The following is a 19148-nucleotide window of genomic DNA, read 5'->3' on the forward strand; positions in this document are numbered from 1 at the left end:
GTCCTCTTTAGCATTTCGGGTTGCCGCTATTTCTTACTGTGGCCATTTGAATGGTAGGTATTGATACCTCATTGTGGATTTAATCTGCGTTTCCATAATGGCGAAGGACATTGAACATCTTTCCACATGTTTGTTTGCCATCTGTATATCCTCTTTAGTGAAATGTCTGTACGTGTCTTTTGTCCGTTTTCTAGTTGGATTGTTTGAGAGTTATTTATGTATTCTGAATACTAGTCATTTGTTCGATATGTTCTCCCAGTCTGTAGCATGTCTTGTCATCCCCCTGTCACAGGCTTTCACAGAGCAGGTTTTAAACTTTGATGTCTAACATGATAAAAAAATATTTCTTGGCCTTTTTCATGTGCAACGGTCCACTGAGAATCTAATGAAAGCTATAAACTCTTGTCAGAAAAATGCACATGCACACAAAACTTTGCATCTAATTTCATGGAGTTCATGGCTCATATAAAGCCTGTTGATGGGCCATATGTTATGAACTCAGGCCTTAATCACTGTTGCACTAATTTATAGCAATATAAGACTCCAGGGAGAGTTGCTCTTACCAAACTAGAAAGTGGGAAAACCTGTAGCTACAAAACCAGAGCAAGCGTCTTTGCCAGACTTTATGGAGAACTTAACTCAAATGTCCCTTTCTCAGCAACACATTTCTTGACTCTGGGAGATAGTGCCGGATTGCTACTTTAACTTTTGTAGGTTGAACAGCTACACTGTAAAAAAAGCGAATTTTCGTATACTGAATTCAGACTTCTAGGCATCAGCAATGAATGAACTTGTGGGCTTTCACACCTGCCAGTTCAGTTTTATCAGCATGACTGTCCTCTCTCTGTGTAACATCATTTTCCTTGCTCTAGCTCCTTTATAGAAATGGGTGGAATAAGAGAAATGGGATGCTGGTGAAGAAGCAGGGGTCTGATAAGTTTGATATGGTCATTAACTGTGCCCATGCAGAGAATCGTTAGTATCAGTTGGGTGATCATTGAACTTGATTTGCTTCCTGCTGAACGAAATGCATAAAATAAGCCCATTGTAGAAAAAGCTGGAAGATATTTTATTCAAAAATCTGACTAAAAGGTAACATGTGCAGCTGACCCTTGAAGAACATGGGTTTGGGCCGTGGCAGGGTAGCTCGGTTGGTTAGAGTGTTGTGTCAATATGCCAAGGTTGTGGGTTTGATCCCTGTTAGGGCACATGCAAGAATCAATGGATAATAAGTGGAACAACAAATCAATGTTGCTTTCTTCTCTCTTTCTGTATCACCTTCTCTACCTCCCTCCTCCTTTTTCTCTAAAACCAATAGAATAAAAACAACCAAAAAGAAGAAAAATGTGTTTGAACTATGTGGGCCCACTTACATGTGGATTTTTTTTCAATAAGTACTGCAGATGTATTTTCTCTTCCTTATGACATCCTTCAGTAACATTTTCTCTAGTTACTTCATTATAAGAATATAGTTTATAATACACATACAAGGTCTGTCCAGAAGGTATATAGCTGTGTAATATGAAAAAAGAGACATTTTGTTGAAGAAGGTACAAGATACAAGAAATATTGTACATAGGACAATGACGCCTTAGTCCCCTTGAAAGTAGGCACTTGGGACCTCACACATTTCTCCCAATCACCATCAGCTGTCCCATCGTATTTTTCCCGAATTTCATCAGTGGTCTGAAATCTCCTCCCTTTCAAAGGTGGTTTTAGCTTTGGGAAAAGCCAACAGTCGCAGGGCACCAAGTCTGGGCTATAGGAGGTGGAGCCAGCTGGGTGATTTGATGTTTCACCCAAAAACTGCATGAGACATGATGTGTGAATGGGTGTGTTGTTGTGATGAAGCTGCCAAGCACCAGCTGCCCATAGCTGCAGCCTTCTGAATCATCTGAATAGTTTCCACGGAGGAATGTTCAAGCTTAATGCAAAATTTGATTCAGATTTGTTGCTCTACTCACTCAGTCATTTTGAATGCAACAGCCACACAGTACACATGCTCACTTAATGGCATTTCCACTCCCACTGACTAGTACAGTGAAGTCGTCATTGTTCACATGTACACATTCCAGTCCACTCTCCTTGGCTGCCAGGTTACCTGATGTCACACAAACTGTTCTCATTATATTAACAATAACTGGACTTTTTTCTGTGCCCATCATGTATAACATACAAAATATGTGTTAATTGACTCTGATTGGTAAGGCTTCAGGTCAACAGTAGGCTTTTAGTTAAGTTTTTGGGGAGCCAAAATTTATACATGAAATTTTGACTGTGCAGAAGGTCACTGCCCCAACCCTCACATTGCTTGAGGGTCAACTGCAATTAGGAATGTTATTGCCAAGTGTCTGACAAAGGACTTTGGGCACCTGTAAATCCATTGTGCACTTTTATCCCAGATTATTGTGTGTATTTTAGGGGTGCAGTATGTATAAAAGTAGGAGGTCAATGACCTTTGCTCCCTTGTGTTTCCAAACCTGTTACTCCAAACTATCAGGCCCTTCAGTGTTTCCTAAAAATAGTACATGTCCATGTTTTCCTTCAAAATTCCTATTATACAGCTCGTTTTTCACTTCATGCCAGGTCAGTGGTATCATTAGAACCTTTATCTTTTCACAGATATAGATGTCACCCCAACCAGACTGGAGCTCATCAATGGTGGGCAGTGTTTTGTGTGTTAATATCCCTCCCACGACAGGCACACAGCAACAGGGAGCTGACTTTTGGACACAGGCCTTTAGAAACTTACTGCTCCTGAGGAAACTGATGCTTTGATAGGCTGTATCTTGAGATTCGTGTTGTCTATGAAGGATACACTAAATGGATTGATAGCATGAATGAGATTATACAGGGGGATGTTCAGTTGATTTATAAAAAGCTTCTTAAGGCTTAATCAGTTTGCGTGCAAATACATTCTGTGAAAAAGTGAGTGTGACAGCTTTGGCAGAACATTTTGTTAGCAGTTAGTTCACGCTCCTCTTTGTGCTGTATAAACATTCTCTGACTGAGGCTGCACCATTTCAGGCTGACTGGCTCCCCTTCTGCCTCCCTACCACCCCCTGTAGTTTGAATTAATGAGACCCTATTGAGTGGTTACTGCCTTTTCCTTTCTAATCTTCAGACATCTCTCCACACTCTGAGTTCACCAAATAATGCGGCTTGGCCCTGAGGGACTCAGGTAGATAACTCTATTCTGAAGCAGGTCTGGAGACACTGTTGTATATATTCAACAGTAGGTTCATTTCTAAAATGCTCTCTCCTCACCCATTGCCATTGTGTTAGCATTGAAGGTTTTTACTTAGACTCGGCCTTACCTCCCAGTTGTTTCGTTGTTTCTTCCTCCTTCTCCAATTAGTATAACAGTTGTGAAATACAGTTACAGTTCTACACTCCCAGGTTTGTGTGTGGCGCTATGAATCAACATTTCCTCTAAGTGCAGAGGTTTCAAACTGAGGTGGCAGTAGAGTTGTCCCAATAGTAATTGGTCTGTCCTTTGAATTTTCAAACTGTAGGGAGAATATTCAGCTCTATAAAATCAAATACAATGTATCTGGTTTTCAATTTCTTGCTGTTGCTCTTCTCCTTCTGGCACCCCTATAATTTGGATATTGGAGTGTTTCAGGTTGTCTCAAAGAATCCTTAGCCTCTCTTCATTTTTTTGGATTCTTGTTTCTTTGTTCTTATCCAGTTGGATGTTTATTTCTTCCTTTTGTTCCAAATTGTTGCTCTGAATCCTGAGCAACAATTTCTTGTCACTGCTGTTTCCCTGAATATTTTGCTTTATTTCATTTTGGGTGTCTTTAATTTGTTCTTTCATTTTTTGACCAAGTTCAATCAGGTCTGTGAGCATTTTGATTATGAGGGCTTTACATTCTCCATCAAATAGGTTGGCAATCTCCTCATCGCTTAGTTCTGAGATTTTGTTGTGTTCTTTCATTCGGGCCATATTTCTTTGTCTTGGTACACCAGTCTGGCAGTTCTGGTTGATTTTTTCTTTAATTCCTTGGTTGTTGGAGTTCCCTGCAGTTTGATTTTCTGGTGCTTTTGGTTGTTTATTGATTTTAGATTGGTTGTTATCCTCCTTTCGGTTGTGTGAGGAAGCGAAGGGCTTCTACCTGCGCCTTTATCTTGGCTGGAACTCCTAGTTACTAATAGTCTTGATAAATACTCTTTGAGCATTAGCTGTTAATAAGTTTTGTAAAAGTCATACAACCTAATGAATATTGTGTGTTCCAAGACAACATTTAAGTCATGGGTTTTATATCGAATCAGTCTGTGAATATATCATTTAGATGCAAAACTTAAGAAACCCAGAATTTCATAAAGTCAAGAACTGATTTTTTTTCTGTATAATTTGAATGTTAGATTTTTTTCTTCTTTAACTTAAAATTTCTTTACCTATTGAAAATTGTCTGTTTTTCTTTTGAGTTAACTGGCAATCAAAGATATTGGGATATTTAGTCCTCATAATGTCTAAAACATGGTATCTTGATGTTCTTTTCATAAGATTCTTCTCCCTTTTTGGAGCAAACTTAAAAATGGTGGCTGCGTAGTAATACCCCAAACTATTCCCTGATGTCTGCCTGTAAGACTGGAAATATTTAGACTTTTACCTCCCTAAGAAACATTTTTGGAAAAGGCAGTGATTAAGGCAAAAAAAACCCCCAAAAAGAACTAGAATCTGAAAATTTGAAATTATAGTTAGAGAACTCAAGCAGAAACAAAATGCAGTGTAGAACATGACATTTATATAGGGAAAAGCTGGAGTGTGAAGAATCCAGGCAGTTGTAACTTGCCTCACAAATACAACTGGTTTAATTACTAAAGTTGTTTTAAAGGGAGGCACAGAATGGTTTAGCCACACAGCTCTGCAGGTGAGCCCAGAACTTAGTGCTCTTTACTGTAAAAGAGGAGTTAATTTTGGGGAAATCCAAATGAGAATATATCTTTCAGCTGGAAGTTTGTTTTATCAAGTATATATAAATCGCTCCAAAGTATTTTCTCCACAACTCAACTAGGAAATGTTGCCAGGGGTTTTACTCTTCAGAATACATCTTCACATTTTCATCAAAAGTGGTTTCTTTTTGATATACTTTATTATCAGACAAAATGTAACAAATATCACATGCTTAGTTATAGAAAACATCTGTAGTATCATATAAATAAATGTATGGTAAGCCCCCTTCACTGCTGAACTTGTTTTAATGTACTTCTTAAAAATTTCAAGTCTTTACAGTTTTGTTCACAAAGGAATGCCCTTTAGTTTGTTGCTTTGTTATTTTTGGTACACTGTTTCAGTCTTTTAAAAAAATGACTGCATTTACTATCGAATGCATTTCTTATGCTAGGAAGTAGAAATGTTGAATGATTTTATAATTTTATCAAGTTCAGTGAAATGTAAAGATTCGGAATTGTTTACAGTGTGACTATAAATGTAAGTGAAAATATTGATAATGTCTTGGGACACAGTGAGCATTTAGAGTACGGAATCGCGGCATCTGCTAGTGGGTATACATTCATATGTTAAGTGCCTTCTTAATAATCTAATTTTCAGGGAATCTACTTGTCATTGCTCTTGGATTAGTCTTTATTTTTATTTCATAGTGATAAGCAATTAATATTAGAAATGGGAGTCTCGGTTTTGTCATATTCTTGTTAGTGTTATCTTCAATTTGAAGTTTCTTTCCTAGACTTCTTAAGCCATTCATCTAATACGCGAGGTTAGATTCAGTAAACATTGATGCTTATAACCCATGAGCCCATTTAAGTGGGCACGCACAGCGCACAGCGTGTTGGAGAGGAGGGCCAAGGAGGTGCTCCGATGTCTGCCCCTTGGGCTTGCGGGACCCTCTGTCTTCTCTCAGGGTGATTGATGAAATGTAGCTTGTGACCCAGTAGGGTGCCAGTGCCAGCTTTTATGTAAATTATTAATAAAACAAGTTAAAAGACTTTATAAAAAAGAAATACAGGACTTTTTACATTTTCCTCCGGGCCAATTTGTCCTCTGGGGATCACCATACTGACTATCACAGTTCTCATTGCTGTGTGCCTGCCTTCTGAAGGGATGGCCCCGGACTACCGTCACTGGGCTGTGGCCCAGGAACCAGAGCCAGGCTCATCGGTCCCCCTTCTGTTCTCTGTGGGGCAGGGAAGGGGGTGGCGGTGCGTGTCCCCGTCTGCCCCATTCAGTATTCTCCTGCAGGCCCACTCTTTGCTCGCTCCCAGTCTGTAGGTTTCTTTTGTTCAGCTCTGAGCCCCTTGAGGGCTGGGCCTCATTGTGGTGTGCAGCGGACCTTCCTCCCCAGTTTTTTACTGAGGTGTAATTGCCATACAACATCTTACTAGTTTCAGGCATACAACATAACGATTTGATCTGTGTATATGTCACAACATGATCACCACAATAAGGCTAGTTGACTTATGCCACCATACCTAGTGGCAGAATTTTTTTTGTAAGAACTTTTATAAACTCTTTTCTTAGCAACTTGAAAATATGCAATATGATATTATCAACCGTAGTCATTATGTTGTACATTGCATCCTTATAACTTATTTTATAACTGGAAGTTTGTACCTATTTGACAACTTTCAATGGATCCCTTTCTAGTGCTACTGGCTCCTTTGTTCCGAAGCTGGAAGCTGGTTTTGGGGTGTGGGTGTAGCAGGGCCAGGCACACCCAGAGGCACAGGAGATGCATGCAGCTGTGAGGAAGTTGGTGGGCATGACCCAGACCGAAAGGTCTAGCCCTGCCTAAGATCCACAACAGAATGATCTTGTCATCCTTGGTTCCGGCCCGGTTCAGCCAAAGTGGGTTCTGATCTGGGAGAAGACTGCCCCAAGCAAGTAACTAAGATGAAACTTTCAACATGCTTGTGCTGACTTTTCTCGCCTTTCTGAAATACAGTTTTTATTTTGGGAGCAGTCAGTGGGTTGTCCAGGGTGACCAGTTTTCCATGTGCGTGGAAATTAACATGAAATAAGAAAGGGGGGATATTTTATACAGGTAAACATCTCATTATACAGCATCTCATTTCTGTATTCTGTTACAGTTTGGTCTCTGCAATGTTCCTGTCTGATGAGTTACTCCTCCTCCCTGAGCAGTGTTGGTGACTAAAAGGCAGGACACAGCTCTGATGGCTGGTCACATGGGGACTCCTGCAATAAATGCTCTTCTTCTTGTTTGCAGATGCGGAAGCCATGGAGCTGAGCTGCAGCGAAGTACCTCTTTATGTGAGTCCCTAAGCCTTGGGCTTCAGGTTTAAGTGGCCCTTTCTTAGACTTGAAACCCACGTGACTGCAATGGGGAGAAAGGCTTCACTCGTTATTGAACTGAGGCTTTTGTGAAACAGCACACAGTGCTACTGTCCAGTTTAAGTATCTGCACGAAGCCTTTTCAAATGGGTTGGCTCCTGGTTCCAAAGTCTGGGCTTGAATTATATTTCCCTGAGTAACTTTTTGATTAACTGTGTAAGTTCTGGGACTCAGAGCTTATTCATATATATGCTTTTAAGTATATTATTTTATGATAGCATCCTGAGAATAGCCAAGAATGTGTTCTGTGTGTGTCTGTTGAGGGGAAGTTTCAGTGATAATTGTGATGGTTAAAAGCATGAAATAGAAGTTCAAAGGGAAAAGTGCTGGGGCACAGATATAGACTAAGTGGGGATTGGGTGACAGATGCCCACTGAGATGCCCAATGGATGTGCCTTCTGGTTTGAGGGCAGATTCAGCTCTTAAGGTTGGATCTGCAGGTAATGGGAGTAGACTGATCATCTCCTCTCATAAAATGGCAGATAGCTTCCTCTTCCCATCTTATTTTGGACAAAACCTCTTTTCTTGGAACCTGTTTTGATGGGGAGAGGCAGTGTGGGTGTGTGGGTGGGGAGTGGGAGTGTGGTGTGTGGAGGAAGCCTGCTGCAGGTGGCCTTCGAGCTATCCACTCATGTACTACAGCAAGAGTATGGGGTCTGGAATAAAGGATATGACCTCAATTCAGATTCATCCTTAATACAACAATACAAGAAATTGGAACAAGTTTAATCAGGATTCTCAGTCAATTAAAATGTATTAATTCCTGTCCTCTTACTGCACTTCCCTGCTCAAGTGGTCCTCACACCCTCTTCTCCCTTACATGTATCCCACTGTGTTCTCTGGAGAAACAAAAAAGTGGCCAATAAATGGATATCAGAATAAAAAAATGCCTCCTGGGTTACCCAATGGTCTATAGAACTCTCTTTAGTTGTGCTTTGCGGGTCATAAAATGTGTCTATAGAGAGTTAAGCTTGGTCCAGCAGTAACTGAAGGTTTAAAAAAGGCTGATCCAAGGCTAAATTGTAAAGTACCCCAAAGTTTTATTTATTTACTTTTTTGTATTTTATTCGTCTTCAGCTCTATTCATTCTCCCTTGTTTCCCTACCTCAACCCAAATAAACAAAATTTTATCTATATTTGTGTGGAATTTTATCCGCATTTCTGTGGAATTTTGTCAAAGGTTCTTTTTTTTTAAAGGTTCTTTTGGCATTTATTTAGATAATGTGTTTTTTGTTTGAGTGACTGTAATATATTTCATCTCTTAATTTTAATGCTTTCAAGTACTCTACCAATGCTACTTAGTTTTTATAACTGGTTCTTTTGGAAAGACACATTCAGTTGACTCTGCTAAGTACATAGTTTAGATAGAACCTAAACAGAACAAATTGTGATGAATCCATAGTGTTGAAATGATCAAAGTAAACAAACCCACAAACCTAATCGTGAGATAAAGCCTTGTGGTTGGCCAGCACACCTGTGGTCAGTGTGCTAGGGCTACCGAACTTAGTGAGACCTGCTGGACTGTGACCAGGCTCGGGGAGAATCACCCGGAAGCTCACCCCCTATGGACAACGTGCTGTTAAAACATTAATATATTTCATCCGTTCTAAAGCCCAGTTTGTTTCTTATTTTAATGTCTCTGATAACTGTACCTGAACAACAATAAACAAATATGAATTAAAAAACAAAACAAAACATCTCTGAAACTGAAATACTCTTACACTGTGCATCCTGACACAAGTCAGGATGTAGCTGTCATTGCCTACACATGTGTGACCTTGGTCACAGTCATCAGTTCAGAGTACTTACAAACTTTGCTGATACAACATGAATTAATTGCTTTCAAAATTATTTCACCATGGTTTGGTATCAAAAGACAAAGTTACAGTGTATACAGAAAGACATAAAAACAGCAGCATGATGCATGATGAAATCTGTATAAATAAAGTAAAATTCTAACATCATAACCAGTTTTTCTTTTAGAGGAATATAAAATGCATCTTATAATTGGTGGTATCTTATATTAATTATGTGCATTTCATATATCCATCATTGACTCTATTTATATATGTAAGTTGTAACCTCGTTTTTTTCCACTTAACATTTTACGGCAGTAATCTCGAAGGTTGACCTAAGCCAGGCTAACCAATGGTTAGGAGGTCAGCGGGGGTGTGTTACAGTGAAGACAAGTCTTCACCCAGATTCCCCCCAACCCGCAACACGTGCCCACAGCAGACACGAAGGTGCAGAGCAGCTCGTTCCTGTTTCTCGATGCAGACCCTCCTCTCTGCCCTTCTGTCTTCCGAGACTTGATAAACATTTGCTTCTAGTTTCTCCTAATTTACTACAATATGGTTTTTAAACCCTTAATATTTTAAAATTTATAATACATTTCATATCTTATTAAAAAACAAGAAGAAGTGAAAACCACTTTTAACCCTGTCATTCTGGGTAAGCACTAATGATATTTTTGTATTTTTTTCTTCCAGAATTTAATTTATATTTGTCTGGAATTTTATCAGAGGTTCTTGTGACATTTATTTAGATGATGTGTATGTTTTTTTAAATTTGACTTACTGTGATATATTGGATCTCATAATTTTGATACTTTCAAGTACTCTACCAATTCTATTTAGTTGTTACAACTGATTCTTTTGAAAAACAAATTAAGATAATTCTGGTAAGTACATTATCTTAATGTACTTAAGATACATAACATTGAAATGACAAAAATACTAAGCATAGCAATTGCATGCTAATGTGCTGGAAAAATGAGATTCTTAAAGCCTAAGGTAGGCTTTAAAAATATAAATTACAAGATTTATCTCAAGGAGAATTAGATCACATAAATAGAGCAATGATGATGAAGTAAAAAAATTTGATAGAAATTATTCCCCAACTTCCCACCCACTCACTTTTTAAGAAAGAGCCCCTCTGCCCTTGCTGGGGTGGCACAGTTGGTGGCACTGTCTCACACATCAAAAGGCTGCAGATTTGATCCCTGGTCTGGGAGCTTAGGGGAGGCAACTGATCAATGATTCTCTCTCTCACATCAATGTTTCTGTTTCTCTCTAAAATCAATAAACATTGTTAAAGCACCTCATTCAGGTAGATACTATGGGTGATATTTTGTTTAATCATAGCCCGTTTTAATTGAACTCTTATAACATTCTTACACTCAAAATGTCCTTCTGTTTTTCTTTTTGGGTCACTAGAGAGAATTCTTCCTGAAGATCACAGAGGGTTGATTCATACCTATAGAAAAATCTATGGATCTAAGTCCTCTTTTCCTTCTCACACATGTTTGCATGTATGAAGAAAACTTCCAACTTTCTTATAAATTTTATTCTTTTGTGTCTTTTCCTTTTTTTAAAAATTTACCCCTTTTAGAACAACTGATATTCCAGGGTGGACTCTTTTGTCCTTTCTCTTTTTTGGGGGGCAGAGGGTGAGTACACGGTCTGAATTCTGGAAACACACTTTCTTTATCTTTTACTTAAGTTTTTTTTTGTGGTGTCGAGTTTTTTTTCCCCTTTACTGCCTGCCAGCAAATATTTAGATTCCATTACCTTGTTTTAGTTTCTATATAGTATTTTCAAATCTTGATCTGTTTTCTTCTTATGCCCTTGTAGTTATAGAGAGATAATCTTTCATATTTTACTGTGAACACAAAGCAAGAACTTAAAATATTTTTTTTCTTTCTACCAGGAATCTGTTTCAGAGAGAGCTTCAGTCTCTGCTTCTGACATTGTGCTGTTGAATTTTTGGGCAAACATTTTTTTTTCTCATTATTTTGGGCACATATTTCTGTTTGCTCATCTTCAGGAAGGAGACTCTATCTTAGTATTGGAGATGCAGGGATATTCCTGAGCTCGGCCACGGACTCACTTTAACTGTGGAAATGAACGTGGAGGTTCACGGAGTTGCTATTGCAGGAAGAGAGAAACACAGCTGTGATAAAGTTAGAGAAGGAGCAGGGATTGGCAGGACTGGTAGCCAAGAGCATCATAGTATCGTTTGCAAACCTTGGGGATATGAGCGTTTGCAGATCCGATCTCCAGCCTCTGAGCAGCTTCCTGCACCCGCAGGGGCACTGAAGGAGCAGTTCTGGGAGGCCAGGCTATTTATTCACCATAGAAAAGATGCAGTCTGGTTTGAGAGCTAGGCTTTTAATTTTTAATTTTTATTTTATTGAATTCATTGTGGTGACTTTGGTGAATAAACGTACACGGGTTTCAGGTATGCAAGTCTAACATCTGCATATTGTGTTCTGTGTTCTCCACCTCAAGTGCCATCTCCTTCCATCCCCAGTTGTACCCGGCCTTTAACCTCTTCCAGCAACCCCCTCTCCCCTTTCCCTCCCGTAATCCCCGTGCTGTTGTCTGTGGCTCTGAGTTCGTTTTTTCTTTGCTTAACAGACTCATAGACACAGAGAACAGACTGAGCACTATCAGAGGAGAAGGGAAGGGGGTTGGGGGCTGGGTAAAAAAGGTATAGGCTTACTTTTTAGATTGGATGGTAACTTAAGCTAGTGAAGGCTGTGGTGAGGAAGCGGACGACGAGAAAGGGGAAGCCTGGGAAAGTGTAAGTGAGGGGTAGTGTGACCCGTCTCAGGTGTTTACAGCACACAGCTCCGGGACATCACTTGGGAGTGTGAAAATCCTATAGGTTGTTCTCATTTTGTTTGTCTTAGTTTGTTGCTTTTAGTCTTATATGTGCCATTTTCTAGTTTGTACATGAACAGACATAGGAAATGATGCAAGTAGAGCTTGAAAGGAGAGGTTTTTGCTGACTGGGTGTTTGATTAAATTTTGAAAGGGGAAGAGATTTTGCATTCACAAGCTAAACTGTGTGTTTTTGCTGGTGAATGTTTTTCGATTACTTTTTAAATTGTATTTTCTCTCAGTTTTTGTTAAGGTTATAAAACAAATAGTTGTTATACTTACTTAACTATTCACACTTTTCACATTAATTATATTTTTATTTTTATATAAAGTATAATTAGCAATCATCTTCCCAAAGTGTCAGTTCAGTGCTGTGACTAAACAGAAGGGCTCTTTCTTGGGAAATTGTTGGCTCCAAAGGCTTTCCTCCCTTTTGTTCTCAATAGAAATAGATTTATGTTTAATGATGATTTAAATAACACTCGCTCATTATAAAAAGTAAGTAAAATGATTAAGAAGAATGTAAAGATCACCTGAAATTCTGTTTGAAAGAACTTTCCTTATGTGTTTACACACACACGTGTTCTATAAGAGGAAATGTATGTACAAACTGTTTTTAGAATTTTTAAAAAGTTTTTTAAAATTTATTTATCTTTAAAGGGGAAGGGAAGGAGAGAAGGAGGGAAATATCAATGTATGGTTGCCTCTCATGGGTCTCCTGCTGGGAACTGGCCTGTAACCCAGGCATGTGGAAATCAAACTGCGAACTTTTAGTTCTCAGGCCCACACTCAATCCACTGAGCTACACCAGCCAGGGCTGGACAAACTCTTTTTATTACCTTGGATAGATCTTGTTAATCCCTGGCCACCCCCCCCCAAACACTTAACACCTCCCTGTCTTCTGACATAGAACACCTGCTCTCAGGAGCAGTAGTATCCCCTGGAAACTTGTTAGAAATAATGCATCCTAGACCTTACCCCAGACCTACTGAAGCTGGGGGTGGAGCCCGGTGATCTGTCAGGCCGTTCTGATGTAGTGCACTGAGGTTCGAGAACCACTGACAGTGTACCTATCTGCACACTTTTCTGTGCTCCTGTAGTCCTCTGCATCCGTAATACAGATGCAGGCTATAATAAAATCATGAACAAATCTGGATCATATTATGTAGGCCTCTCTGTCTTTTCCAGCTCAGCAGTACTTTGTAGAAACTTCTCCAAGTCATCAGGTATAGCTCAAGTTTGTTCTTTTAAATGAATGAGTGTGGACACTAGACACCCTTGTCCATGTGTCCTTATATATTGATACTTTTGTCTTGATAAAATAGATTCCCAGGGTAGAATTGCTAGATGAAGCGTGTAATATTTCAAATTTTCATGGATTGCTTTGCGAATGAGCTGTAAAGTTTCACATTTTGTTTAGTGACTATGAGAAATACTTAGTATCTAGTGCTTTAGCTTTAATAACCGGTAATTATGAAATTGGGGCTACGTTCTCATTTACATGGTGCAAACAAAGGTGGCTCCTTAAATTTTGTGTTATTTATAATAATTCCAAAAAAAGTGTCTTGCTTGATTTCATCTCCACCTCCCCACCCCCAGCCCCATGGTGCTTCATTTCTACTATTTCCCAAATTCTGGTTAATATAACCTTTTAATCCGTGGGGATTTTTATAACATCTGCAGAGGGTGTGTCCGTGAACCTTTGCGTGTGGGCTCTCATCCTCGCCTACCCTTCAGGAGTGTTAAGCATAGCAACCGATGTCTCTCTCTCTGGAGGCTACAAATTGTGTAACTGTTAAGGCAGTGGAGTTTTCACTTCAGGAGCTTTTTGCCAGCTGGATCCAAGCTGCTTCCCTATTCTCTTAGCGTTTTATGTTTATATTATTCTTTTATTCTGAGTCACAGTCTCCTGTTGTTTGCTCCCAAGAATATTGGTTGCTGCTGGGCTCATTGTATGTATGAATTGAAAGTTCAGTCTGCTGTTTCACGATCTGATCAGCACTTCAAGTAGCTGTGCTAAACCTCCCTCTTTCAACCTGTTCTATTTCTGGGGCTTGGTGTAGTTTTCTGGAATCCTTGGCCAAGTGCACTCCGCTTGGTCCCGGCCTTTGCAGGGGAGGACCTGAGGACAGGTTCCAGGGCCTGTTTCTGAGCCCAGGAAGGCCGCTTCCTATTGCCGGGGTAAGTGACTTGGTGGCTTTGTTCTGCGCTCACCTGGCAGACACCTCCTTCCTGCCTCCTGCAAATCCCTCTGGCTTCTGGTTCCTGTTGAAGGAAATCCTGTCCTCCAGATGCTGCCCCTTCTCTGCTTGTGGCTGTGCCTCCTGGAGGGGCGCCCGTGGCTGGCCTCTGGTGGTGACCGTCAACTCGGGATGTTAGTGTGAGATAACACCTTCGAGACTTTTGCGTTTGCTTTGCAGATGAGTAAATGAAGGTTTCTGGAAGCAGTGATTTATTTGACCAAATTAACCCCAGTGTGACACTCAGGATTTTTAAATGCAGTGTTAGAAGCCCTAACTTTTTTTTTCCCCCCAGAAAGTAGATCCCATAATAAGCCTGGGGTTTTCCCACCTTCACTGGTTAATGACAATGACTTTCCTCATTGGCCAGGTACTCAACGGGGCCCGTGTAGTCCTCTCCTGCCCTGCACTCTCCTGTGAGCTTTACAACATGAGAAATGGTGCTGACCTGGGCCTAAAGTAGCTCCTCTGTCTCACAGTGATTGTCCTGTTAGAGGGTGCTGCCTGTCACTACGCTAAGGCCCGCCCCAATCCGCTCAAGCTCACTGCTCACAAAAATCTGGGCCCAGTAATTTAGTGGCCCTTTGCCCCATCAAGCTCCCCAGCTCAAGTTAATAGAAATTTCATCAGCTCCTGGGTCAGAGGGTGTGGGAGGAGGTTTTTGTTTTCTGCTCCTACCCCCACCACATATCATTGTAGGTAATTCTGGTTTAGAGAATGGAATCAGAAGGGGCGTTTGCCTGAAATCAACTTCTTCATCATAACTTTACTTTGTGCAGATCTATTTTAGCAAATTATATATTAACATTACCTGTGTCTTGACTTAGAAACAGCGGCATGTGAATGTTAACTAATTGCCACCTGCTGGGAAGTTTCCCTTGTTTGAGCCTGGCTGGCTGAAGTCGCGCTCCTTGTTGGCTCTTGCTTTCTGATAACTTAACTTGACCTTTTTCTACCTTCTATACCTGGTTGTGCTTTTACCTTTTTGCCCTTCCTCTGTTTTTCTGATTGGGGGGACAAACAGATTCCAAAACAGTATATTCTAACCAGAAAGCAGCCGCAAGATGTCAGGTCTGTGAAGCCTTGAGTTCCTTAGCTGTGGCAAGAGGTTGCCTGATGGTTCTGGCAGGGACAGTGGAGAAAAACCACTTTTCAGACTGTAGTGAAGCCTCTGACAGGGATGTTCTGTAAATCCTCCATTGACTTCTTCCCTGTCCAGATTCTTAAAGAAACAGCACCCTCTCCTCACACACAATGGCACTTTATGCTGTCCCCTTTTACAGTCCTCAGTGAGCCGATGGACCTCTGACAAAAGGCCTGAAGGTACAATGTCCAACTACAGGAAGCTGCAGGCAGAACAGCCGCAACACCCAGCTCTGAAGGAACGCCTTTGTGGCTGCGGCTGTGAGTGAATAAGTACCAAGTGTCCTTAAATCTTACTGTTGCACTTCCCAGATTTCTGCAACAGCCCCCACAATTTTGGGTAACATATAGTCTTATTTTTTAACACAGGACTTGGAGTAACTGGCATTTCTTTTTTATTTTTAAAAATTATTACCATCTTAAGCAGGAATTTTAGGCATGATGGGTATAGACCAGATTTTTCTCTGGGAGAACCACAGAAATAAGATGTGATCCAGTGAAAATGTCTTATTCACACATTCTGGAAAGGAAGCTCTTACCGAAGGTGTGATGTATAGTGATATATTACCAACACTTTCTTGCACTTCTCCCTAAGGCTCTGTGTGTGTGTGTGTGTGTGTGTGTTAAATAATTTGTTTTTAGTTCCCGCCTCCTTTCCTTCTCCATAATTTCATACAGTCTGGCTTTAACCTTGTTATTTTTATCAAAACTGATTTTGTGAAGGTCAGTAATTCTCCTCTTGCTTAACCTAAGGTGTCTTTTCCTTAAGTCCTTTGGTGCAGTATCCTATTGCAGGCACTAAGGACATAGCAGAGATGGGAACAGACAAGGTCCAGGACCCCATTCTCCTGGAACCCAGTTGGGAGTGGAGAGATGGACAGTAAGGAAGTTCGCAAATAAAAGCATACGGACGTTAGATAGCGGCATGAGTTAGGGTAATCCAGCAGTGTGATATGGTAGAGAATGGTGTGGGAGAGAGCGAGCAGGGTGGGAGCCAGGATCCCTGGAGAGCCTTCTAGAAGAAGGACCAGAAACAAAGGCTCTAATGTAGTAATGAACTTGATGTATTTGAGGGACAGCAGAAGGCCAATGTGGCCAGTGCACCGTGAGAGAGCAGTCAGGTTAGAGAGGTGGGCAAGGCTAGATCATGGAAAGCTTCGGTGGCCAAGGTAATGAAGTGAGAAGTTGGTAGGGAGTCTAGTGGGGGGGTTGTCTGATCTGAGTTACAGTTTGCAAATGCTCCTTGGTGTCCCCCAGTGCTGCTGGTTCTCTTTTGAGTTCTTTCTTCGTCTATTGAGCTTTCTTCCCTGCTTTCGTGAGTGTTCCCCAAGGCCCACTCCTTTCTCCTCTCTTTCTACACGAGCTCATCTCTCCTGGTTCAACCACGCTCCTCCTGGAAGGCTGTCCTCCTGGCCTCCTGGCCTCTGCCCGTGCCACATCGCCTATTTCCAGTTGTTTGCCCTTTCTACTCAGGCCTTGGCTTCAAGTCCATACTGTTAAATTAAAACAATTTTTTCCACATTCTCTTCTAAAGCGACCCTCTTTCGAACTCCCTAATGCCTGTTGCCATACCACCATTCTCCCAGGCAACCCACCTTTGACTATGTGTTTTTCTAATGGCTCTGTTCCTTTATTCTCTGAGGCTGATCAGTCATCAGGATGTGCTGCTGGCCATGGCTGTCTTCTCTCCTCTGCCAGCATCCTCATTTTTCGCTGGGTTGCTGCCTTTAGCCTCCTCAGAGTTGCTATATCCTTAGACTTGGGAACACTTTATCCCACCCCCCCAGAACTGGTTGGTCTCCTGGATTCATCTCTTGCCTTGTAGCCATGTCTTTTCTCTACCCCGGTGGCCTTTCTTCTCTTATTTGCAAGACTTTGCCCAGGTGGCTTCAGTTGTGTAACTGGGATCATGGCTAAGGTAGGTAGGAATGGGATACTGGATGCCATAAGGCCGCGCATTTGGTATATTCTTCATTTTGGAAGCTGCTTGCCACCTCTTGGGCGCTTTAGCAGCAATCAGGATGTAATACCACCCCATGGAGCCTTGGGGAGAGCCTGTGGCCTGGAGGGCTGAGCTTTCCAAAGTCAAGGCTAATTCAGAGAGAGTAACAGCTTCCTCCTTTAGAAAAATTAATTATAATTTAAAAGTTAAAATGCCATTTAATAATACTATCATTTACATTTTAGTAGGGCAAATCATTTGGAGCAAAGTAAGCACTTGGATTCAATGAAACAGCTTAAAATCCATACATTTCTAATAAATCTGTTATATGCTAAACACTGTAGAGTATACTCATTAATGAGTACTCATTTAATTATTTACAAAAACCCTGTGAGGTAGGAATTATCTTCCATTTATAGATACTAGATTGAGGTTCAGTGAATGGGGGTTGTATTTCCTCATCAGCATTGGGACCAGTTGGGGCCAGGAACTGTGACTGGCACAGAGTTAGTAAGCTTTGCCCATCTGGTTGAATTTTGATGGAACCCATATTTTAACCCCAGACCTGATTCTCCATCTGGGCTGTTCTCAGTTATACCACATCCGTCCCGTGGACACAGACCATTACCCTTTTCGATATCAAAGTATCTAGTGTAGTGGTCAGTGCACCGTAGACTTCCAGTAAATGTTTACTGGTCGCATTTCTGCAGAATCACTGAGGAGGCTCTCTGACCTTTTATGGGAGCATTCCAGGTAGTGGCGGTGGTCACTGCAAGGGAGGGACCAGCTGCTAAGAGAGTTGATGATAATCGGGGATGGTGCTGGGGCACACCTGTGGCACTCACTGGATAAACTGCTTGCACCGTAAGCTCAGCCATACCCTCCTCCGCTCAGTCCTTCACGAATGTCACACGTCTTCGCTCTCAAAGTCCTCTAGGCACTCTACGTGTTACGTTGTTGAGGGGGTTTTGTTTAATGTCTCCTTTCTTAATCTTATGAACACCAGGACAGCAGAGATTTAAAGTTTTCCTTTTTTGTCTAATACCAGTTCAGTATTCAATGAACTGTATTCAGTTCCATTCAATGAACAGTGCTCCAGGTTCAACCTGGAGCACACTTTAGTTTTGTTGTTTGCTCATTTCTCTACTGCTGTGTATGTTTTCCCAGCAGGTATATGACCACCCCTATTTTGGGATGGGGACAGTCCTGTTCTTTGTGCTCTAGGGGGCACAGTGTCAGAGGGAAGGGCAAGCAGGAGGCGGCTATCGTCATGAAGGTCAGGATATTGGGAGGTTATGGGGGAACATGTTCCTCAGTGTAAGTCTTGACTACATTTTGAAGGTACTATATAGAATATATCAAAATTATGCACTAAAAATTAAGGAAGTTTCTGTGAGGTAGACAATTCCTAGCTGAAAATTAGAATGTAACAATGAGGAGGTTCTGATAAAATAATGGGGAATGAGAAGCTTACCTTCTCTGACAGACAATACTTGGAGAGTCCCCAGCTTAGGAAAGGTGATCTGTGAACCGCGTTCCATGGGTTTTTTACCCTCTTCTGTGGCATTGTTTACTAGTGTCTCCTAGCACTCACAGCTGCTATGCCTCGTGTCTTTGGGGAAAACATCATTGAACTATTACCTGTTTAGAGCATCTCATTATGCTTTACAAATGTTCTCAGACATCGGCTGTTTTACTACAGTCACGCTTCCCTGTCTTGCAGAGGAGGTGAGCTTAGTGAAGTCAGGCGACTTGCCATGAGTGCGTCTGTGCATGCATCCATTCATGGACAGATTTCATGTGCCAGTTACTGGGTGAGATGTATGGGGGGGACAGATGGAGGT

The 19148-nt window shown here is 41.1% G+C and overlaps 1 protein-coding gene across 2 annotated transcripts in view; it reads left to right on the top strand.

Moving 5' to 3' along the window:
• The window catches only part of ARHGEF28 (Rho guanine nucleotide exchange factor 28), a 274573-nt gene that overhangs the window by 43226 nt on the left and 212199 nt on the right, over positions 1–19148 (top strand). For both annotated transcript variants that reach the window (XM_037157034.2, XM_037157035.2), the window contains exon 2: positions 7191–7234. In XM_037157034.2, the coding sequence (XP_037012929.2) occupies positions 7202–7234 (33 nt within the window). In that variant the 5' untranslated portion in view covers positions 7191–7201. The remainder of the gene's footprint in view (positions 1–7190; positions 7235–19148) is intronic.

The sequence above is a fragment of the Artibeus jamaicensis genome, unplaced genomic scaffold, assembly GCF_021234435.1.
Source record: "Artibeus jamaicensis isolate MK-2021 breed Jamaican fruit bat unplaced genomic scaffold, CSHL_Jam_final scaffold_369, whole genome shotgun sequence".
Classification (NCBI taxonomy): Eukaryota; Metazoa; Chordata; class Mammalia; order Chiroptera; family Phyllostomidae; genus Artibeus; species Artibeus jamaicensis.